At 36.8% G+C, this 25,910-nt stretch overlaps 1 protein-coding gene across 1 annotated transcript; it reads right to left on the bottom strand.

Annotated features, from left to right (window-relative positions):
• Positions 1-10,081: 10,081 nt before the first annotated feature.
• LOC103714987 (uncharacterized) lies at positions 10,082-22,663 on the bottom strand. The gene is made up of 8 exons (XM_008802485.6): positions 22,053-22,663; positions 14,991-18,090; positions 14,767-14,845; positions 14,568-14,635; positions 14,394-14,459; positions 14,216-14,305; positions 12,917-13,093; positions 10,082-10,329 (listed from the first exon to the last, which is right to left on the bottom strand). Exons 1-8 carry the CDS (start codon positions 22,409-22,411, stop codon positions 10,294-10,296), a joined length of 3,975 nt encoding a protein of 1,324 aa, XP_008800707.3. The 5' UTR covers positions 22,412-22,663; the 3' UTR covers positions 10,082-10,293.
• Between the last annotated feature and the right edge of the window lie 3,247 nt (positions 22,664-25,910).

Here is a 25,910-nt window from a genome sequence, read left to right as displayed (position 1 = left end):
ATGATAGCATTGTAGTTTGGCAGCTTGGTGTTTCCATAGACAAAACTTAAGTGGGATTTGTGATAAGAGATCGTAGGGGCAAAGACACTACAACTTGCTCAACATAACTTTATATTCCTTTTGTAGAAGATATTTGCTTGGGGTGATTTGGCGGCGGTCATCAAATAATTATGGAGACCACCATTCTTTGATGCTTGATATGTGGTATATTACTTCTCAAAATGTTTTTCACACTACCAATCGGGCCACAAAGTATAGGCCTAATAATTATGGAGACATTATTTGGATGGGTGCTGGCCCTATCTTGATTCATGGTTTTATTTTGGCTAATGGTTGTCAGTTGTTATATATAGAGTCATGGACTAATATGAGCAATTAATTATATAAAAAAGAAAACTTTTCTTTTTGTATGTACATGAATTGAGAGGAGTTGAAGGCAATTGTGATTTAGTAAGAGGGGGGGGGGGGGGGGGGGGGGGGGGAGAAAAAAAAAAAAAAAAAAGGAGGTTCACAGAGAAATCAGAGTAAGTAGTTCCCAGTAGTAGGATAGAGGATTGAGTTCGAAGACAAAATGGATGTGGAATTAAAAAAACCTATTCTACTCTACGTCTCAAATTTCTTAATGCTCCATTCATCAATCTTTTCCTATCATTGACTGCATTTCCACAACTTTCCCTGTCTAATATATGTTTCTATGCTCACATCTCGCATTCAAATAGATGTCAATTGAGCATATTCTCTTTCTCGATGTTTACACATCATATCACAACAAAGGCTCCTCTTTCATTCCTAGGATGCTCCGATTGCATCACACAAGCTGATCCCCACGTCAAAAAATAGTTGCAATGTACAAGATCATGTATAATTTGGGTTACAACCTTTTACTACGGTGTAATTTGACGGGGCCTAAAAGTGCTTTTCCAGAAAGCTTCATAATAGAGCTTCTTTTAGAAAATTATTTTTAGCTTTCTACAAAAGCTAAAACAGCCTCTCGAAATTTTTACCAAACGTCCATATTTCATCTAAAAATATTTTTGGAGGGTCAGAAGGTGCTTTTTAGCCTTCTAAAAACTCTTTCAAACGGAACCTAGCCCTACTCAACTCCGGAATTACATAAACAACTCAAATAGCGGCAATTAGTTGGTGTTGCATCAACATCATTCGACTTTTGTTACTCAACAAACTGTTGGCTTTCCTATGCTGCACCTTATCTTAATGAAAATTGTAAACCAGAATCTTGCTCGCTATGAAAGGTGTAGACCTTTAAAGGATCACAAGTTTGTCCTGTTTGTCCGTTAGATTCCTCCTGCTCCTCCTGAAATGGTGTTGCCATCATGTGGTAACGCAAGCAAGAATCCTTCCGACGTGTTGAGTGTTCCTGGAGGCTGTTGTTTCTAAGGAAATTATTTTTCCAATCACCGTTTACTCGATAAAAAATATTATTTTCTAAACTATACCATCTCTTGTAATAAAAAAATCAAATAATTGAATTTAAAAACATTTAATTAAGTACAAGTAAAAAATAGCGGTCATGATTTGTCTTGTAATGGACCATTACAATACTAAATAATGCATTATAATGATGGACCATTATAATAACAAATGATGCATCATGATATTTTATTTTATTTTTATTTTGTTGAATACATTGTTTCGTAGAATATAACTTCCAAAGCAATGTCTAGTAAACTTTATATCACTGATCATTTCATTGGGTTATACATTGATGGACATTAAAATCGGAGAAGTGCTTTGATTGCAAGGAAGCTATAAATAGAAAAGAGAAGAAGATGATGAGGCTAAGTATAGGAACATTTAATGTAGTAATCATACCTAAAACGTGCTTCTCTTGTCTCCCTATAGGGAGCAAAACATTACGGATGCAAATGGGCCAGTCCACACCCTGTAGTTAATTTTAGACAGTCTTGGGTTGGTCCATTGAAGCATATGTCTTCATTAAACCAGGCCCAGCCCATTGAACTAACCCTCGAAAAGAATTTGCTTAGTCGAATAGAAGGTTTAAGCCCAGCCCAAGAATTGAGCATAACGGATTAATGGTTTGTTTAGTATAAATTTTAGCATAACGAATTAATGGGTTTGTTTAGACTTTACGGATTAAAAAAACAAAAAAGAACAAATCTTTTTTCTAACCATTTCAATAAGAAAACTTTTCTCTAACAGAAGTCAATACACCTGTAATTAAGCACAGGAGCATATGACAAGAAGAGATGATCAATGATAGATGTCGAGCCATGTAAGAGTTTTCTGGAAACCGAAATGAGAAATGAGTGCAAATGTACTTAAAAAAAAAAGAAGAAAAATTTGCATTTTTCATTCCCATTCAATTGAGAAAAAGGATATATGGTCTCATTATTTCTTCCCCTCACATGACATGAAGGGAAAAAGCCATTCCATTTAGATATTTGGACGTGATTTTTTTTTTTTTTTCATGCATATCTCCTGCTTAAATTTCCTTCTTTGTTTGAGTTCTTTCGATGCATTCTCCTGCTCAAATTTCTTTTTTTCATTAAAACGTTGTAAAACTAAAACTATTTTTAATTGAATGTAATCTACTATCTACTAAGATACATAGCCACCGCACAAAACCTCATATCTGGAAAAATATGTTTTAAATACGTGAAAAATAATCACCCCTTCTTCCTAGTTTTTCTTAAAAAATATATTAAAAATATATGCATTTGGAGAAAGAATACACAAATAGTAGACTGTGGGGGCTTTCCTTCTCCGGCACAATTCAGAAATTTTGTTTATGGACTTGACTCAACAAATCTTTATTTATTTATTTTATTGAAGATCTCTAAGAACATGGGAAAAAGAGGAAGTCAACTAGGATTGAGATTTTTAATATTTTGTTGAAATTTTTTAAGATATATTCCTTGTTTCCATTATCAAATATATATATATATATATATATATGAATACTTTTTTAATTTTATACAAATATTTCTTGTTCTCAGGGTTATACAAATTTTTGTCAATAATCATTCCTACTCTCGATTTGGATGTAACTAGTTGGTGGCCTCACATACGTTCACAAGCTGTGGCTGAATTGCTGCATGACCAGCAATGCACCACCACATCAACATGTATATTTTGGCACACCAAATAAGTATATCAACATTTTAAAATTGAGATAAAAAGAATTGGCAATTAGCATATCAGTTGTTGTATTTGGTTCGAGACCAGAATTAGAATCAGAATGAATTGGATTGAAAATTAGAATGACTATATTCTCTGATGTATTAGTTCGTGTTAGAATTTGAATATTAGGAAAGAGTCTGAATAAAAGTCACACAATTCTATTTTCATTCTAAAGTCTAACTTCTTCCGAATAATGTGCTCTAAATTTCTTTTGAGAGAATCATCATATTTTAACCATGATACTTGCGTATTGATTGTCCAAAAAATCTAATGACAATCCTTGCAAAAAAAAAAAGTTTCAATGGTGACTAGATGGTGGCCGAAGATGATAATGAACGGTGATGGCTGATGGTGAGGGTATACAGAAGCTTTAATCAATCATAGTGCTAGCGTGACATGAATATGGTGGTGATCACCCAATAGGAGGTTGTTTGATCATTGCTGCAAATGAAACTCTTTAGTATAAATTTGTCAAATCCATTTGTTAAAAACATGAAACAGGGACTATTTTCAAATATTTTAGCACTTGTCTGTCTGGCTGCTTCTCTATTTTTCTTCCCTTGGATTCTATTCCAGTATAGCATGGTCATTGTTAATTCTAGTGCGGTGCCAACTTTGTTATTTCAACAGTTTGATATCCATGTTTCAATATCGACATGCATATTCTTTTCAACTAGTTGCCTTATTGAAACATTCTCATGTCTAATAGAGAATGTTTCAATGTTTCGGAAAAGAACAAGACCAACCACCCCTCCACACAAGGTTTTCTTGTCTGCCCTTCTGTCTCGCAAATCATCAAAATTTAAACATCTTGAAGAGTTTTTCTATCGAATATTTTGGGCTTTACATCTCGAGCCATGGTTTTATAGACCGATCTAGTGAGCGTAGCTACAGTATAGGAAGAAGAGCTGGAGCAACACCTTAGTTTCTCAACTCGATTCCGAGAACTCCCCATGGATCTTATCATTCTCGGATGAATTGGGAACCAAGTCCATGAGGTATTGCTTTGTAACTTGCCTCATCCATCAAAGGCGGTTACAAATATTAAGATGAGTGATAAATCTCTATTATGTAGAAACTTATTCCTTATCATAACCATCATTAATCATATCCTATTACCATACATGAGGCTCTTAGCTTAAACACAAAATCTCGATTAAAATGAATAAATTAAAGAAAACTCGATGTTGTGTTAGCATCCGGATGGGCTTAAATTGGATCAAGTTCAATATAAAGCCGACAACATGGGAGCTATTAAGAAATTAAATCCCTCTAATATTCACCTTATCTATTTAAAATTGCAAGTTGTCCTGTTTCTTTTGTATGGTTTTTTCTCATTAACAAACAAATTTAAATGGAAAAAATATTCCATCCAGGCACAACATCTCCACTAAATTTCTCATGCACATATGGGATTTCTAGCTAGCCATAGTGCAACATTTCATGAATAAAATTTTTAATTAAATTGAAAAACGTCATTAACCACAAAACTATTTTCTTTCCTGCGTTGGTTTATGGTACCTGATCACAAGAGCAAAATATTCATGACAAAAGATTGTTTTTTTTTTTCATCAAACAAGCAACTAATGATACAAGAACTTTTCTCCTCGAACTTTATAGGTAGAAAACATGAAGTGGTACCAAACAAGAAAGATAAGAAGACAAAAAGACTACTTAAAATAGATCGAGGGCCCGCCTGAGTTGGGATCCCACGTCCCAGCCTCCCTCATGTATTCCAAATACCTCAAGAACTCGGGCTTCGTCACAGCATCCTTAGACGGCGCTTCAAGAAGTTTGATCACAGGGTGAGCTTTTATGTCCTTGTGGCTTGATGTCTTCGTTTTGGTCGTGGCGGCCTTCGCTTTGCTCTTCTCGCCGAAGTTGAAGGAGAACTGCTGGGAGAGGAGTCGGCGGTACCCTCGACGGTTCTTCTGATGGCCCGAAGCTTCAGACATTGCTGTGGAGGAAGAGAAGGTAAGGGGAGTGGGTTGGCGTGCTTAGTCTTCTGTGGGTTGTGAAAATGGTGAAGAATGCAAGTACATGTTGTTGAAGAGTTTGGAATTTGTAGGCTTGGATTTTGTGGAAATGGTCAAGTTTTGATGGGATTGATTAATCCAGCCAGCATCATTTTAACTATATATATATCCTCAAGAGATGTATTTGGCTTGGTTAGCCTCCGTTGACATTGTCTCATCGTTGTGAGCACGCTTTGACGAAAGTAACGTATATTATAAAGAAAGTACGTTGCTAAGCTATATTTGAATGCCGAGTTACGACTCCTGCAAGTTGGCTGGGAAAAAAAAGAACGAGCATACGTTATACCATATTTAGTCGCATTGGTCCCTTTCTCCTTGGCTTGAATGTAAGCAATATAGCACATACAAGGGGCATGGATCCTCCGCAGTACACGGATGACACCGCAGAGTATTGCAAGACTATAGATGGCCATCATAAAAAATGGATATCCATCAAATAAGACAATCTACAAGTGCATACCATATCATACACAATATATATTATTTGATGGTCATTCATATCAGGATGATAGTTATCTAAAGATGTACCGTGTTTTGCAGTGCAGCATGCATGCGCACCGCAGAGGATCCTAGTATGTTTATGAAAAAATATAGAACTTCATCGTTTTCTATAGTATTGTGTAAAGGGAAATGTGCCTATGCTTCCCTGGCTCTGCATCTGCTTCAGATCTATCCCTCCCCTTTTCTGCTCCCAACTTAAGTTTTATGTCTTTTTCTAATTAGTACTTGTATTTCCTTTTACATACATACGTATATGTAACATAATATATATATATATATCATAAGTATGACACATAATGTGAGAGGTTTTTGAGAGTGCAGGAGGACTCAGTGGTGCGACCATGGCTTTGTAAGCTGATTGTAGGTAAGTATTGGAGGATCTATTCAGCTACCGGCGGACTTTTATCAAGGGCATTATTGTTGCCGTCCTGTTCATTTTATTATTGCATATGCTGTATAATTATCAGTGGATTAATTGAAAAGAGTAGAAACCTTATCCAGTGGACATAGAAAATTTTGTCAAACCATGCATAATTGGTTGTGATGTGTCATTTTGATTTTCTTTTATTTTTTAATCATTATCTCTGCTGCTGCCGGGTCATAACAATGAGTTCCAAGAAATTCGTATATATTTTGATGTTTTTGGCTCATAAGCTTACATTGCTGAGCTTGTAACAACACTATTAGTCAGTTTGAGAATACAAAATTAGAAACAAAGTTCATAAGATAGAAATCACTCAGCTACCGCCCACTTTGCCTAATTCAACGAATCTTTTGTATACTAAATAAATTTGATCAGTAGTTTAAGCAAGGGTCGAGTTACCAGCAATCCGCTTTGGTCCGTTGAGTCCAACATGTTCAAAAATAATCAAGCTATAGGTATTACAAAATAGAACTTTTTTCCCCATCTTTTTGGAACTATATTTTGATGGCGAGCAAAATTAATCTTTTATAAAACTGATGAAAAAATAATCCATGTCAAGCATGGGGAAAAATACCTACTAAAATTAAAAGACAAAACTAATTCCTCCTGTGCTTTTCCTTTTTAAGCTTATGTTCAATTTGAGAGAGTAAACACCCTTAAACTGTGTTTTACTTATAAGTATCTGACAAGATATATAGGAGTAGGCTTTTTGGAGTCTTGACAAATATAGTGTGAGAACTTGAAAAAGATCAAAATGAGGTTAGAATTGACAATCCTGGTTACAAGGAGTCCTAGTCAAACAAAGCTGACTATCTATTTATCTATCTATCTGTCTGTCTGTCTATTCATCTACCTATCTACATGGCAGGCAGAAGTTTTAATAGTTGATAGCTTGGCCATCAAATTGGATGACTTGTACCGAAATGGGTGCTTAATATTGATTTAACCTAGCTAAGATAGAATGCTTGATAATATCAAAGGGAGTTAATTTGAAATACCCCAAGTCATCAGTAGGCATATACCAATTGAGATATCAAAATATTTAAAAGTATATGAATATAAATTAATAAACTATATTTAAGCTGATATTTTTATTTTTAGTAATTGATTAATATCAATATATTGATAATGCATCAGTTTATATCTCATAGCATATTGCTTTATATGTATAAACAAAAAAATAATGATCAACACAAATGCTAACAAAAATTGCTCACGTGCATGCATAGGTCCTTTGAGTTAAACGGGGGATCACACTAGTGGGTACTTGCCCTGCCTCTTGGGATGGCTTTTAACGTTAGGGGGGGTGTGAGGGGGAGCAAAAAAAAGGTCCATGAACGGCCATTGAGAGAAAAAGTGTGGAGAGAAATAAAATGAAACAAAACAAAACAGAGAATGATGGTTAAGTGGTCTTTGATTTTGTCACACGGCTGTGGTAGCAGACCAGCGATCATGATTTGATGAATCTCTAGTTGCTAGGCAAAGGGGCAGGCCCCGTTCATGAATTTTTCTTTTTTAAATGGAAATAAAGAAAGAAATCGAAGTAAACCTTTACAATGTTAGTATTTCAAACTGCAAGTTAGTCTTCACTATGAACATTGGACCATTGTTAGTCTCTCTCTATCTCTCTTTCTTCTTCTTCTCCTTCTTCTTTTTCTTCTTCTTTTGTGCTAAGGCGGGTGGATCATATCAGACGAATACAGATGCACTCAGTAAAATTAAAAAACAAAATACCTCGGAGTGCGAAGAGCAACTTCCCATCTTCAGCCCATAGGATACTATCCTATGTGATTGGTTTACATAAGCAGCCACCCAGTCCGCAGCCTCATTAGCTTCACGAAAAACCTGCTTGGCCTGTAAGATCTCTCCATCCCTCACCATTATTCAGATATCTCGAAATAAAGGGTGGATGCAACTGTTACCCATATTAAGTATTTCAGAATACAAATTAATCTTTACGATATATTATTGCTCATATATTTCTCTTCGAGCACTTGGAAGCAAATGGAAGATGCATTTGTTCTTCTCATCATGCTATCACTGAAAGAGCGATGTCCTCGGCACAACATGCCCCAAAAGTAGGTGTTCTTTTCCTTTCGCTTGTTTATGAGATGCTGCTGTCCTAACAGAATAGCAGGCGAATCCACTGATGTCACTCTAAAAGACCACTAGAGTATTGTGTCTATGATTATTAAAAATTTTCTCCTCCAGGAAAGAGATTTGTAGGACTAACATAAGAAATTATTCTTGTAGGTTTAAAGGGATCGATGATGGAACTGGACGGTTGCGCTTCTCCTCGGAGAAACTCATGGACCTTGGCTTCAAGTTCCGGTACTCCTTGGAGGGCATGTTTGATGCTGCCCTCGAAAAAAAGAAGCCACATTGTGGCAATGGGGCTGGAGAACATGCGGCCATGGATGCCAAGAGAGTGAATGGATTTGATGATCCGAAAGCCCTGGTAGCTTAGAATGAAGATCATATGGTGTAGTTGTATGCAGCAAATATAGTTTATTGCGAGTGTTTAATGGAGCATTTTCTAATCATTTTTGTCGTGCCTTTTTTTTTTGGATTTTTGGCATGAATATCCTACTAAATATCGAATTTTGCATACCCTACTAAATATCGAATTTTGTATGAATACTCTTTATATCTTCGTTAAACACTTATTTTGCTATTCTACTCTTTTTTATGCTTATTTTTGCATACGTACTCATACCATCTAACACGATTAAAAAATTAACGATTTCAAATTAAAATGACTAAAATCTCTTTAATGGATCGATGTGCAAAAAATATATATTTATGTGACGATCGCTAGAAAATAAAAAAAAAATTCAAAAATAATTTTATTTTTAATTAAAATAAATATGGTTTTTATCAACGATGTTAGAAAAATCATTATATTAGGAGCATTTGCGCAAAAACAGTGCTTTATAAGGGTACAAAAATAAATATAAATTTTAAGAAGATATTCATGTAAATTTGAATTTTTAGAAGGGTGTTCATGCAAAAAAATTTTTTTTTTTTTTTATAGAACTTTTTATCCCCCTATGAAATGGCTGGTTTCAATCAATAAAAAAAAAACAATGAAATGGCTGGTGAATATTTCTATTAGTCAAAAAGATAACTGAAAAAAGAAAAAAGAAAAGGAAAATTGTGTCATACGTCCTACTCCTTTATGCAGTTTTAAGTTTTAGTGCCATCTTCCGAGATAGCATCAGTCTCACAGCTAAGGCGACCAGTAACAATAAAGAGGGGAAGAAACAAAACAAAAGAATTCGAATAATTTCATATAAAATGTTCCTAGAAGTGCTCTTCTCTCTCTGTGCGTGTATGTCTTTTGTGTACCAAAATACCTTATCTGACCGTCCACACTCCACACACTCCTCCCACACAAAACCAAAAAGGAAAAAAGGAAAAAAAATGCGGTGCATAAAGTACTGTCACTAACATATGTTAGCCTTTCTCCTCTTCTTAGGGTTTGACTGAGGTCCCAAGGGTGAAAATTGCAAGTATACTACATAGACCAAGACAACCCTCCTGTCTCAGTTAAAGAGATGAGAGATTGATCACTACAAAAGCATACCCTAGTGAGATTTTTTAGTGACTAAGAATGCAGCATGATGTTAAAGGTTCAATGTCCCAATGCAACAACCTTAACAAGGTTTAGCAGAATGATAACCGATCCCCCACCATTTTCTGAATCGGTAGTTAATTTTACCATTTATAACTAGTCGTTAGGCAACCCAAATCAATTATTTTAAATGTCACTTAAGCTCCCATTTCAGTTGTTTTCCAGCAGGCTAAGAATTTCACATGCATGTGCAAAATGCCACATGCTGCATTTGTTTGAGTCATTATCATATAAAAATCACACAACCTGTCATCTGGGAAAAAGAGGTAGGTAGAAATTATTGGCCAACTGAGAAATAATACACTTCTTGCACCATGGATTTCATTGCTCTGGAAACGCCTTTTGCTATCTGTTATATCTGGTTGGAGCAGGACTTAAATTCTAATATAAATTTCTTGAAACTACACATATAAATGCAAAAGAATGATTATAATTTAGCAATGTTATCAAACTTGTTGGACCAAAATTACATTGCCTCTTACTCTACGTCACCTAGAGCTTGAACTATGAACAATATATAGTACCTATTCCATCTGCTATCGCTCTTCTGAGTTGAATCTATTCCAAGCTTCCTGCATAACTCTCAAAGTAGTGTAAATATGAGAGAATATGATGGTGATATGATATCATGCATGTAAAACTTTTCTATAGCTATGTAGAGCTTTATCTGCATATAAACTTTATAAAATGTAGAATAGATGTTGCAGTATATGCTTTCAACTTGGGCACAGAACCAAAACAGCATAAAGATAAGAAGGTTTCAATTTGTACGAGCAAGACTCCTTACCAACCATTATTTATTTGCACATATAAGCTATAATAATATAATCAAGTAAACTCATTAAGCAAATGAACATAAACAAGAGAAGAAAGCGAAGCAATCCTCTGCATAGCTACAAAAGGGCTCATTTTCCAATGAAGAACCACACCTAGTGGCATATGTAGAGACAACCAACCTATACACCGACATAGAATCATTTTCATTCTCATAGAATAAATGGAAGCATATGTGGTGTCACAATGCACCAATTCATTATATACAAGGCTTGGGTTGGCATTATTAATCATATTTTGTGACTGATTCTTATACAAGGCCATACTTGACAATACAAGTACTGACCAGCAAAATCACGCGCAAACTTCAACTTTTAATGATGCACAAATAGACGACTATAGAAGCCTAATCTGCCGATCCACCGAAACCACTTAGTGCAATATGGTTGGAGAGAATAACATAGAAGCTATACCCTAAATAGAGTGTGAACCTTACATGAACTGTAACGACCATAATTTAACAAAGGCTGTGCTTAAAAATTCTTTTGGATGCACATCCACCCCAGAAATGTCATAGTGTTTAGTGACATGACCTGAATCCAGTGCTCTCTTTCCTGTGAGTATTTCACATCCCAAAATGAGCTGCTAGTTTTCCTGAATATAAAACTGAAACTGTACAACTCAGAAGAGAACCTATGGGAGCACAATTTGCAGAATCATGCAGTCTTGTAAATTGTGCAACCAAAGACGTACTTCTGGAACCAGAATAACAACTTAAAAGATGAAAGTCCAAGATTGCAGCCAGGGTAAGATGGCAAGTCTGTTTTCCTCTTCACTGTTGACTTTCATATGCTACAGAAGGTGGTTCTACCTAATTGCCCTGCACCTTCATTCTATCGATATGATTTCCACAGTTTCCTATATAAATTAACTAATCACGAATCTAGCTAATTATACAATGTCCTGAGATAGTCAGTTCTTTCTAACTCTTCCAGTTAGAAGGATGTCCCTGTAGGCTGGCCAAAAGATAAAACTGCACCATGTCTGCATAAGGTTGCTCTAATTAATATACAAGATAATGGATCTCTCAGATACGCAAATATAATGTCCTCCATTTCTTTTGATACGTAGGAGCAGGAAGGGAAGATGCAGAGCTCCACCTATTCTTTTTTGGGTAATAATATATGGTAGTCTCTCTATATTCTCGTCTACCTTTCATCTCTGTCTCCATAAGTCTACATGATACTCTTGCCTGCTTGGATTCCAGTTACTAAATTTAAGCTTCTGTTAGCTGGAACATTTGATCCTTTCCCGCAATACTCCTATTGAAATCCCTTAAATCTTCTGAATATTTCTCATTCCTAATTTTAAAGTCCGCTAAGAATCCGTCTATTTCTCCACTTCTATTGCAAAACACTAATGGAAACTCAATTTGCTTCATTTTGCAGAAAGAGATGAAATCGCAACTCAGCTACCTCAAAGAGGACTTCTATTTATCACTTCTGAACTCCTTATCTTTGTTCTGGTTGGTTTTCGACAAGTTTTCAACATGTTACAGAATAATGAGACGCTGAGTTAACTTGTTTCTTATTCAGACATATATTGCTTGCTTTTGTTTTGTCAATTTCCTTGAAAGATGATTGAAGGCCTATTAGTAGTATTCCTGAAGAAGAAGATGATGACGAAGAAGAAGAATTTAAAGTAGCTTGTCTCAACCAAGTTCAAGTTTGTAGACTCATTTTTTCCTGTCTCTTTTTCCTTTGTTTTGATTATATCGTTATTCTTTAATAATATAACATATGAAAGTATAGCCAAGATTCAAGTTCTGATGAACTACTAACCTAATTTCTGGTTTTTATTTATCAATTTAATTAACTGAGCATTTTTTTACAATTACTTTAATCAGGCATTTTCTTCACTTCCATATTCTAAAATATTTTATAAAATTGCTGTACAAGTTTTAGTCCACTTGTATCGATATAATGCCTGATGTCTATAAAGCTCAACTCTGTCATCAAATCTTTTATGCATCATCATCTAGCCAGCAACCATTAACAGGGTATTTTGTAGAGAAGACATACAAACTCCTAATATAAAGGCAATTGTCACAATTCAAAACAATTGAGTTTATAAATGTAAAATGACATCTTAACATCTTTTATGCTTCAATGCATATTCTCTTAAATGCAGATTTCTTGTACCAGCATCCAGCTTCATAATTGCCCCAAACAAGTCAGAAACTAACTGTGATTACTCAAAGAAATCATGAATAATAGTAATACTTTTCTGCAAATATCATAAACATGGGTAAAGAATCTTACTACTAGATGAAAAAAGTTTTTAAATTACATAATCAGGAAAAGACAAGCCTAATCAGAAACATACCTTAAGGAGGTCAAAAACCTTCTCACAAATGTACTTCTGTTGAGTGCTAGCACCCCTCTGCTGCAATTTATCTGGATGAACGCAAAGGGTAGCTTTCCTGTAAGCTTTCTTTACAGCAGGAGCTGTAATAACATCTGTCAATGGAATTGGCTGCCAGCCACTCTCAGGCCCAAGGATCTGCCAATTAAAATATCAAGTGAAAACATTGCCACAGTACATGCTTATCAAAGTCTTGTTAGCTGCTAATGCAGACTGAAATTCACAAACAAGTGAAAGGTTGTGCGGAAATTTTGTTGTCATAACAGAACTTGGTAGGAGTCGAAAACTTTTTACGAAAATAAATAATGCTACCATGAAGACTTGAACAAAATAAAAGACTCCCCAGGAATCACGTAATCTTCCTATTATATCAGAAAAAATCCAGATAAGCACCTACTGAATAGAAGCTCTACAGAAGCAGATTAGGGCAAGAATTCTCTTTCAGGCATGGTATATTTCATGCATATGTTAGTGAAAGTACTAATCTATGTTAGTAAAATTACTAACTGCAAGATTATATATAGAAGACTATTTAATACATCCACTTTCCAAAACTCCAAACCAACATCATTCACTTTCCAGAACTCCAAACCAACATCCTTTCACTTCCAGGCCGAGCTCATTCATCGTTAGTTTCATTCACCCACTAAATGTTGTATACATGGTTTCGTATACTTGCAGCTTTCAGCTTACACATTCTTTTTATAAGAGAAATGCAGGACTATATTGGCCCATTTTCTTTTAACTTCAATACATGAAATATCCATAACATAGAGTTGTGCAACACTGAAGGTGGACCTCAAATATTTAACTGCATTAAAGTTGCATGAACGAATTTGATGTCAAAAAAGAGTTTTAGTTAAGGATAAAATAAATAATTCTTCAAACCTGTCTAAAGATATAATGGAATCTGAATGAACTTGTACCGTGCCAGCAGCGGTCTATAAATTTAAGCGATAATATACTTAAATATGGCAATGTTTTACACTTTAATTTTTTACTAGTAGATAAGCATGAAGATTAGACCTAAACTTCTTTTGGCACATAAGAGGTTACAACCTTTTCTTAGCTCTGCTCCTCAGGAAAATCCAACTGTTAAGAATTTCAGTGTAGGCACTTGGTTCCTCATTCTAGTGAAAAAGTAGTTTAACCATTCATCCTAAAAATTTTCAAGCTAAGAAAGCAGCTGGCATAGCGAAAAAGTTACGTGATGCTTCCATATATATGGAAAAAAAAAATCAAAGACAAAAAAATGCTTACATATTGCAGTGTTGACAACAAAGCCCGCAAATTTCCTTCTTTTCCATTTGACCATCTCTTGACTTCAGCGTCCAGATACTCTGCTAACCTCTGCAACCACAGTTCACACAAGGATGGTCACTGAAAGAAGTGCAATATACTGCTAGTCCTAAAATACCTTCATGAATTAAGTCATTACATTTCTTTCTGCCTGCTCTCTTTGTGCCAGAAGGTCACGCCTATTCTTTTCTGCAAGAGCTTTTGCCTGAAAATAGCAATGCAAATAATTAAGGAAAGTCATAGGCAATCAAAACTAAAACAAAAAATTGACCAATAGCATAGAAAAGCATGAAAATTTTAGAAATTCACATACTGCACGTTCAACTGTCCGTTGATGCCTCTCAAGTCTTGCTTTATATCTTAAATTTGATTCACCCTCATCTGTTTCAAAATTAATTATTAGAAAACGATAGTGTAATTAAATCGAGGAGAAGAGACATGGAAATGCATCATCACGGCAAAATGGTATAAATAGATGGCACTGGGAAATATCAAAAAGAAGTGTTTATCACCTTGACTGTTAAAATCTGAATATATTTGGCAACTGCCAGAAGAACTTCTACTTTGAAAATATGCAACATCCTGCATGTCCTGCCATGGTACATCAATCAGTTAACCAATGCCATACAGTTTAAGAACAGCTAAACTGAAAATATGAAGCCAGAATTAGAGAGGTACTATATATTATAATTCTACTTGTGCACAAGCCAGGTTTTAGCCTCATTCCACTATCTACCTTATCTCTGGTCTTAAAATCATCCTCTGCCACATTATCTTTCCTCATCTTGTCCCTAGAAGTAGCATTAGATCTCTCCATGCGTTCTCTTGCTTCTGAAGCAGCTTTTTCAGCAAGTGCTCTTTCTACAGCACGATCCCGAGCTTCTGCAGTTGCTCGCTCCACTGCAGCACGCTCCACCCTCAATCTAGCTTCTCTCAAAGCTTTCTCAGCTAGTGATCTTTCCTGAGCTTCAAGAGAAGCCTTCTCTGCTTTCTCTCGGGCCTCTGCTAGTGCTCGTTGTCTAGCTTCAGCAATGACCCTCTCCACTGCCATCCTTTCTGCCCTTTCCCGGGCTTCAGCAAATGCCCTCTTATGTGCTTCACGGGTAGCTCTTTCAACAGCAAATCTGTCCTTTTCTCTTTCTTTCTCCCTCTCTTTCTCTTCCTCGAAGTTTCTTGCCTCCTCTTTCACTTGATCTGTTTCTCTTTCTATTCTTCTTTCATTTTTCCTTTCTTCTCTTCTATGAAAATTGTTAGCAGTTTTATCAGATCTATCAGAAGCCAAAGCACTACTCGCCATACCATCTTTAGCTGAATTTGGTATTTCACCTTTCTTAGCCAACAAGCAATCTTGTTGAGTATCTTCCATAACTCTGTCTACAGACCTCTTGAAGATCCCTCGAATTCCATTCAATTTTTTAACTTCTTCAATAATATCAGATGCCACATGAACTTCTTTAACATCCTTACTTCTCCTCTCTCCATGGTCACTTACAAATACAGTCTGCTCATTTCCCAGCTGAAGCAGCACTTGATCTCCCTCTTGTTTCTTGTCATTTTGCACAAATTCCAGTTGAGCATCTGCCATTTTCGTTTCATTGCAATCTTGCCAGCATGGCTCTTTTGCCGATCCTGTTTTCTTCTCTTGTTCTTCATGCCCCATGGCCCCTGTTGCTGTTTTCTGTTCCTTCAAATCCCCTTCCAGCTTATCAGCTTCTGGATCCACTTTGAGCTTTAACTCATCTTTCACCCGCAAACATGCCTCTTGAGTCACATTTACTTTTTTACTTTTTTCCAGCTCATGCAGCACCCAGGTGTCTTCTGATCTATGTTTGTTTTCTGCATAACAGCATTCAACATTTCCTTTTATTCTTTCCTTTCCAGAATCTTCACACTTACTAGCTGCCTGAGCTGCTTCCAGTTTCTCCCCTCCTTCCCACATGTATGATCCATGAGGGACGTTAATTTCCTTCTCGATTTCAGCCTGAATACCTGTTCTGCTGTCCACATGCAAATTATCTTCATGCTCAGAAGGTACACAAGTTACGTCAGTTGTACTTAATTTCTCCTCATTGTTTTCACCTTCACAAGCCTCTTTAGCAGCTTCCAACTTTCTTTCTTCATTTCCACTGGCATAATTCCCCTCAAACTTACAAGCATCATCCAAAGGTTTCAATGTCTTTTCACTCTCTTCACATGCACGAGCCTCGTCACTAGTAAATCGTTTCTTTATCTCTTCTTCATGAACACTGGCCTCTTGAACCTTCCTTGGGTTTTCATTTTCCTCTTTATCAGGATCCTGATCCTCTTCTAGCATAATTGTTCTCTCTTCATGCACACAAGGAATCATATCTGGCACCTCCTTGATTTCTTCCTCCCTGCAAGCTACATTACTATCTTTCAATTTCATAGTATTTTCTGTCCTTTCACTATTTCCAGCATCTTCTCTCAACTGCCCGTTTCCTTTACACTCATAAGCCCATCTGGCATCTTTATTCACATTTTCTGTGTCTTCACTAATCATTGTGGTTTTGTTTGTATTCTTCGCAATAATATTCTGAGCAAAGACCTCTCTGACCATTTTATCATTCTTCTCATCATTTATCAGTTCATTGAATTCTTTATCTGTTTTCCACTTTCCAGAATTCTTTTCCAACTTATGGGACACTTCAGAAAATTTAAAACTATTCCCTTGCATTGACCGTTGATCCTCTTCAGCTGATAGTACATGCCTTCCTTTCTCTTCATAATCCAGAGTTTTCTTGGTTGCACTTATGACTTCAGGTCTGTCCTCTGAAGAAATGTCATCAGTCTTTTTATCCTCCTTTACCAATGTTTTCTGAGTTCGCACTTGATTGAAGCTTTCTACTTCTTGGGCAGCATGGTCCACCTTCCTTCCCTTACATTTTACAACATCATAATGACCCAACTTGCGGCTTTGAAGATTATCACATTTCCTCTCCATCGACTCCTTTGCACTTTTTAATCTACCTTGAGCTAGTTCCATTGCTTCTTTCATAGCAGTGGCAGAAGCTGCAGCAGCTGAACTAGCATCCACATCCACATCAAAAAAAGGTGAGCTTCCCTTCACAGACTCCTGATGTGCATGGTTTTTGGAAGAGGCCACACAATATCGAGTTTGATGACTTGCAATGGGTTTACGTAGTTTTACATCATCTAGATCAGTTCCAGCATTTGCATATGTCTTCATTGAGGAAAGCCCCTGCTTATTAAATAACTTAGGTGGTCGCCTTGATGGTGGTGGGACTTGCAAGGGTTCTGTCTGAAGACTAATATCAGATATGGTTAAATACATAGCATCTGCAGAAGAAACATCTACCGTGCTTGTTGATTGATTGCTAGAAGAGCATGAATGGTGCTTCGCTTTTACATGATCATTTTGCGAGGCAGAAAATTTAGTTGCATACAATTTCTGATCTGCTTTCAAGTCACTTCCTGTACTCTTTGTACTGTCAGCAGACGAGGTTGGCAGAACTTTTTTTCCTTGATCCAGATCAGCTAGCTCACCATTGACCATGTCAGGAGGATTGTTGCTTACATTATTCTGCAGGGGGTTGCAACCATCAATCACAACGGCAAATCCAGGAACAGCATGAAGTTGAGTTACATGTGTTCTCCCGCTTATTGCACTTTCTATGTTTCCTTGGCTTGTCTTGTTATATGACATGTTCAACTGTTTTAAGCCATGATCTGGATGGTTAGAGTTAGATGAGAATCGATCCTCTTCTGCGCATGCCATATTATCTCCTTTAGGATGTTTTGGAGGAAATTCAGATACTTCTGTCCCCCGTGGACCAGATCCAGTTCTTCTTTGTTCTCTATTAAATGGAAAACAGGCAGAAGAAGCAAAATGATCAGATTTATAGAAAATTCACGCAAAACAAAGATGCTGCCATACCGGTAGAAGTAAAAAACTGCAAAAAACTACAACCATGGTAACTAAATGACTGAATTAAATGTTTTACATGTACTCAACAATGGTTTCCTAGTTCAAATATCAGATAAAGTTCTAAAGTGCAATAGTTTCAATCATGCAAGTTTAAAATCATCAGATCCAAAATGGAAGCACAGGACTTCTATTTTCACCAATCTATATGAACTATGTTGGTACCGGACTTCTTTTTTTGATTTTCTAAAAACAGCTATTTATGCTGTCCATGATTGTGGTAAGCACTTTCTAGTTACAATATATTCAGGAGTATTCTTTAATGTTTTCCAAGAATGTAAAGGGAGGAGTTTTATATGTTTCAGAAAAGAAAAACTGCAAAAAACTACATCCATGATAGCTAAACGACTCAATTAAATCTCTTACATGTACTGAACAACAGTTTCCTAGTTCCAATAGCAGATAAACTGCAAGTTTAAAATCATCAGAAAGATAATGGAAGTACAGAACTTCTATTTTTACCAATCTATAAGAGCTATTAGAGGACTTCTTTTTTGGATATTCTAAAAGCAGTTATATATGCTGTCCATGAATGCGATAAGCATTTTCTAGTTACATTATATTTGGGAGTATTCTTTAATGTTTTCCAAGAATACACAGGGAGGAGTTTTATATGTTTCAGAAAAGATATCTAATGCAAATTTCTCTTATAGTGCATATGGAAATTATCAAGATACAGAGCATATCCCCAATTGTTGTCGCTACCTCACTAAATTTTGCACTGATCAACCATAGTACTCTATGGCTGCATCCAACAGCTTCTGACCTAGAAGCAAAAAAATTAGTTGAGCAATTTTTGAAGAGAAATCTCAGATTTAAAAATTTTAAAATGGATTAGAATGTAAATGATGAATGTTGGGCAAGACAAAATCAATAATTGTGTTCAAACAACAAATTAGTGTAAGAAAATACTGGCAACATGGCCTTCTTTTCCAGGGTGACCAAAGTGTTAAAAAAGTGCAAACATTTTTTTACTTTTAATTTTTTTTATATAACTCAAAGTTAACTTAATTTGAATAGTAGACATCAGATTCTGAAGTAAATGTTATTAATGAAGATGGACATAGATTTAAGACACGAGGAACCAACATTTAGTTGGTCTTGGAAGGATCTTAAAGAAAGACAAGTCAAAAATCTTGTTTGCTAGAAATTTCTGTTTTCCTAAGATCTTCATCCAAGCAAATTATGGATGTCAGAACAAGACGAAAGAGGGGCATAATAAGGTGCCATATGATTGCAGTACAATGAATAATGGGCTCAATCAGATTTTGGGGTGTCTCCATGAGGGTTTAAAGGTATCATACCAAGGTAAAAAAGAAAGGAGATGAAATGGAAAATAAAGGGTTTAAGGGAACTTGCAAGAAGGATTCGAAAAGTTGGTTTAAATTTCGATTTCAGCCTTTAGTACAAAAATGGATGCTGGTGCAGAAGAAGATTAGGTGCAGGGAAGTTAATCTTTTAAATTATTTTTTTTAACAAATAATTGGATTTAGAGATGAGTTTCCAAGGTGTCGCACCCCAAGCATAAGATTCCTGACACTTAAGTGTCATGCAGGCTACATGAATTCCAATTTGTTAGCTCCAGCAGTTTTGATGGTTTAGGCCATATTTCAACAGTTACAGTTGACATTGTAAAATACCCAAAATCTATCAATTAAAATAAGGAATTATCAAGAAACAATTAAATAAAATAGGTCAAGAAAATAAAGTGGAAATCTTTTTGATGCATGAACGTAGTGTGATGTCTCATTTTGCCGGTTTTGCATGGCTATAGTAAAATACGTATAAGTTACTATTATCCCTCTATTCTTCACTCATTATTATCTGGCTGCCTAACCTCCTCCTCCTCTCTCATCTTCTCCTTATTCCCCTTTTCCTACTCCTCTACTCTTCCCTTTCCTCTACTCCTTCCTCCTCTTTTAGACCACCACAAGGCAATGTGCCAAACTTTGCTGTTCTGCTCAACCTCTATTAACTTACCCCACCCCACCACCTAGGACCATGACTATGGCTGTCCCAAACCAGAACCTTTATTTCCCACACCTTTGATATTATTTTTTAGGATAGGCTCTAGCTTAGATATCATAGTTCAGGCCAAGCTTGATTCTTACTGGAGACTATCCATCTAAGCTCGAGCCAGACCCAAGTTACGGGAGCTAGGCCCTTGGTAGTAGGAAACTTCCACTTATTGTGCTGCACCTACTTCAGAAACTCTCCAGAAACTATATACTGCAGGCTTTCTATGTCTTTTTTTCTTTAATTTTTTGAAGCGATCTATTTCCCTACACCTGAATTCTCTTATGCACCCACCACCAAATATGGTAACTAAGGTATCATACCCTACAAGTGAAAGAAAAGGAGTACAATTTGAAGGACTAGGCAATGTAAGAAGAGAGAGAAAAAGATTTTAGCAGCAAATTAGAGAAGTCCGGTTTCATCTTTGTTTTGTTGAAGATAATGAACTCGTATACCTCTTGGAAGAAAATCAACCAAAAGTGGCTAATGTAACATAGCTATGAGATAATGCATGCCAACTAGACCATCACCCTGAAATATTTTAATGGCTATTTGACATATATACTTGGTAAAATCCATATGCAAAACGAAGTCTGCACATACGGTAAGCTAATCTGGGGGGCCAAAAAAAAAGCTGTAAATCCTATAAGGGAAGGGGCGCAAGGATGATGCCTGCTGTAAGATAGAAAAGAAAAACTAAGGAGAAAAGGGAGGGGAAGAAGAAAGTAGCTGGAGGTTCAAGTGTCGGAAAAGAAAAAATTTGAATATACATATAAACTAATTCTACCATTTTAGAGGGTGGGTAAAAATATTCCATTAAGTCAATCATTATATTCCTCCTATCTGGTATCAGTTATATCAATTCTATTTTCTATTTTCTATTTAGGTGCTATCTTAGGCTAAGCGCTCTGAGATGGAAAGCTTTTTCAACTCCCTTCCCACACTCCATCTAAGCAGTCTTTTGTCTCCTCTCTTTTAGCCCTTTAGAATTGTCTGCAACATTCATATCCATACCTGACATAGCAAAACAAATTATATTTGTCGAGAAATCCAAAATGATATGGAGATGACTAAATTCATTGTACTAAACAAACTTGTACTTTCCTTTGAACAGGACAAATAGGACTATCACATTTAACATATAATTAAAGATGATACCAAAAGTTCATGTCCTGTTCCACAATTTACTTTGTATACAAGATGCCAGTTTGCTTCGCTGCTCTACTTGTCAAAAATCCTTAATCCCCAATAAATCCAATGATTCTTCACCGCACAAAGCTAGTTATCATAACAAATCATGGAACAGCGACCCCATCCAATTAGATGTTCTCAAATGAAATGACACGAGGAGCATCTCATGAAGAGGGATTGAGGGAACAAATAATAAAACAGAATCTTCCATGGTAACCTGCTCTATCTTTGCTTTTCTAAGCCAAGCAATATAGAAGTGGCCAGATACAACATAAAGAAGCAGAACTCATGCTTTATTTACCTGCATGAAACGAACAGCTAGCTCCATATAAATCCCCCAGTTGCCTAAATGTCATAAGACCATTTAGATGCAAAAGAACAAACTTCTCTCTAAGGCAGCTAGGTTCACCAAGAAATTGGGCATGAGCCCTCCCAACAACCTAAGTTAATTATACACTTTAAACAATTGATTCAACTAAAAGCACAAACGTACAAATTTTTTATTTCTATAGAAGATGACTTACTTAACCATGAATTTAAAGTCTACAAATATTCAAATAAAAAGAAGATTAAAAAGAAAAAAAACTTTCCGCGAAAATATCAAGAAATCAACAAGAAAGGCCAGACCTCTCATTTGAACAAGAAACCTCCTCCTTTTTGGGCTCCGCGAACAATTCCTGATAGGGAACCCAAAACTCCCCACCATCGAACCCTCCAAAAATCTTGGCATAATCAAAACCGGACCTCCGCGCGTCGACCAGAAAATCGTCGAGGCCATCCATGGCCGGCGGGAGGTCGAGCACGGGGATGGAGCACAGGCCGGCGAGGCCGCCGAAGATCTCGGAGTAGTCGTCTAGTCGGGAGGCGAACGGCACTGCGTACCGCGGCGGCCCGCCGAACACATCGTCGTAGGCCGATTTCGCCACCGCGGCCGCCTTCTTGGAGGCTGCCGTGCCGCCGGGGCGGGAGGCCAGCAGCTCCTCCATCCGAGAAAGAATGAGAGAGCTCCGCTTCGGATTTGGGGGGTTTATTCCCTCTCTCGCTTGCTTCTATCTTCTTTAGTGATGCGAAGAGAGAGAAAGGGGAGATTGGAGACGATCTTCGGCTGTGCGGGTAGAAGCATTGCCTCTCGAGCAGTCAGCGGGCGCCAGCTTTTTTTTGTCCTTTTTCTTTTTGCCTTTCCGGACGATTTTTCTTGGGGGTTTAAGACGGACATGCATACCTCGAATCGGCAACTCGTTGATTTATTGTGGAAAGGGGTTTAAAAGAAAAGTGGAGCCCGGAGAATGAATGGATGGTGTAGCCCCCTGCCGTTTTTCCAAATGACTGAAAGGTCCTTCAGGCCCCCTGGCCAACTTGGCTCAAGACAAGCATCATCGTGGTAAAGTCCATATCTCGACCCAGATGTCAAAAATTGTTTTCATAGTTATTGATCAATAAAATCAAGAAAATTGTGGTTGAAAACTTTTAGCAAACTAATTTTAAACATCTGATATGATAATATATTGTATGAAGCTGGCTTTTAGGTATTTTGTAGATTTGTTCTATGTGCTTTTATGGGGACTAAGAACCACATGCAATTAAGTGTTAGCTCTAATATATATGCACTGATTAGCTCTTTCATGGTCATTTTCCATAATGAATCATGATCCTCGTTCTGTCATACATGCCATTTGTAAAACCCTTTTTTTGTGCTTAAATGTTTGCCCACATTTTTTTGTGACGTCCCTTCCATGGATGAAAGAGAGAGCTTGTAAATTTTGTGTATTTAAAGAGAAAGGGCCCAAAATGAAAGGGAAATAAAGGAGGACTATAATTGATATGATCTTCTATATTATCTATTTAAAATTAGTCTAGCATCTCACCTGATATATCATTCCAATATTTCCTCTAATACATGGGTCATATTTCGGAGAGCACATAGTGCATTGCAACATCTCTTAAATGCTTGATGTAAGCATAAAACAGTCATATGACGCATAATTTATCAAGACATGAATAACATCTTTTTTCTTGCACATAAATTTCCACCATGACAAATGCATGAATTTCATAATCACTTCAAGTATATGATATCATTAAAATTTTTATTTAGGGGGCACTAGCATTGAGCATGTCCAATGCACATGAGGAAAGGATGAATAATTTCTTCCTACATTTTCCTAATATAACATTACTGTTAGATTTTTCTTAAATAAGAGATTGTATTGACACTTCAAGATTCCCCTTAATTTTTTTTAAAAAAAAGAGTATTGAGATTTCTATTTTTACTACTGAAATAGTTAAGTAATGAATCAAGTGAAGTGTTAATTTCTGTTCTTGCTGCGTGTGTGAGAGGGAGAAAATTTACAAGGGTATCCAACTTCCATAGAGAGGCAAAGGTATCAGAGACCTTCAAATGCTTCTAAGTTGAATAGCAACACTTTATTAGTAATATTGGCAAGGGTTTTGCATATGTCAGGGTGTATAGGTTGTATCTTTTATCTTTTTTCACAACGTCAACCATTGGATCGCATCTTGCATAGATCTCAAAATGATTATCATATGATCCAACTGTTGATGTCATGATAGAAGGCAAATCATTTTTTCACTTTCGCGCAAAGACACAACCCGAACCTATGTCGTGGCTAATTATTTCTTACTACAGCAAGAGCAAACTGATCCATGTTCTACGCCACCGAGAATTACCAACCTCGACATCACATACTTCAAGATTTCGCAGTCGGTATGATTCATGACAAACAAAAACAAGAAAAATAAGGCCATAACTTGGACATAAGCCAAGGTGTCGAAGATTGACAAGAAAAATTTTGCAGTATCTAGATATCTGGTCGGTGCCAACCCTCCGGGTGTAAATCTTTGTGTCTATGGAGTAAGCCTATGATGGATGTGTTGGACCAAACCATGCCGTTCCTTTGAATAAAAATAACAAGAAGGGATGGTGGGATTGCTTTGTGATGGCAACTCTTTGTCATTTTCGGAGGTGCTCGTTCCAGTCTTAAGGAATGGTTGCAGGCCACCGATGTTTGTGGGAAGTTAGGTGGTTCTGAGATGGAGATTTCAAAGAAGTTTGGTAACGTGAGACTTGATTCTTAAGAGAAGTTTCGATGACATGTTCGCCAGCACTAAGGTAGTCATGTAACTTCTATTCCTTTGCTCATGTTACCAAATGCCCTGCATTTGCTCCTTTTTTCCGAGAGTAGCTCTGTATTTGTTCTTTTATAAGCCACGAGCACTACAGTTCACTACATGCATGATTCCGTAACGCCATCTATTCTCTTTATAAGCTCGAAATTTTATCAGGTCAGGTTGGAATTAATTGATGCAAAGGCAGGCCGACTTGTGTTGATTTAGATAGTATATGTGGCTACGAGAAATAATAAACAGAGGTAGGCTCATGCAAAAAGCTTCTTTGGAAAATTTAGGCTAGCATCTGAAATAGTTTTGCGCGTAGGACCCTGCAATCCATGCAACATGTGTTGCTGCAAAACTGTAGCTTTGTTTTCGTTTTATTTTGTTTTGTTTTGTTTTTGTTTTTTTTTTTTGTTGGCTTTTTTGGTAGGTATATCATACAATACAGGGATGAAGATACACAATAAAATCAAAAAACAAAAGATCGTGTAGTGCCGAAGCAACTCCCCTTCTCCGACCCACAAGGTGCTCGCAGCATGACTGGCCACATAAGTAGCTACTTAATCTGTAACCCCGTTGGCCTCTCTAAAGACATGTTTGGCCTGAAAGGCCCTACCATCCCTCACCATTATCTAGATGTTTCGAAGTAAAGGGTGGTCCAAGTTAACACCCCTCGGACCACTTTGGATTTAATTGATCACCGTGGCCGAGTCATCCTCCAGAATGACTGAGCTGGCATGTAGTATTTGCCGCGCATGTCGAAAACTTGCCCAAGCAGACCTCAGCCTGCACTGGAGACTGAAATGTCAAATAACTGACAGCCACCTGCTGCCACCGTCCAAAAATTCGGATTCTTGATGACAAAACGCGCACCTCCCCTCGTGCCTCCGTCCGAAATATAGATCCATCGAAGTTGACCTTGAAAAAGCTCAGGGGTGGAGGCTTTCAGCTGAAAAATATCATACGAGATGCTATCTGAGCAGAATAGAAACTCAGATATTCTGAGCTGTAAAAAAAAAAAAAAAAAAAAAAAAACTATAGCTTGTTAGCCCATCATCTCTGCTTCGCATGTGAGAGATTGGATGCAGAGACGAGTCAAATAGGTAAAAAAAGAGAATAGAAATAGTAATTTCAATTCTCTTATGTATAAGTGATGGTAGACTCATATCCCACGCATTCACTTTATAATAGTAAACAAAGGTACGAGGACTCAGCACCCTCTAAACCAGGGCTAATCTTGGTTATTTTATATTATTCGTCCCAGTTCATGGTAGGCATCGTTCCATGCTCCAAGTCACCCACGTTCTCTATCACTTTCATATTTAAAGATCACGTACAAAACATCATCAATTT

This window comes from Phoenix dactylifera, chromosome 9 (assembly GCF_051530095.1).
Source record: "Phoenix dactylifera cultivar Ajwa chromosome 9, Ajwa_hap1_PhDact_Kaust_v1.1, whole genome shotgun sequence".
Classification (NCBI taxonomy): Eukaryota; Viridiplantae; Streptophyta; class Magnoliopsida; order Arecales; family Arecaceae; genus Phoenix; species Phoenix dactylifera.
The sequence above is the reverse complement of the archived record's forward strand: the minus strand, read 5'-3'. Positions and strand labels throughout refer to the sequence as shown.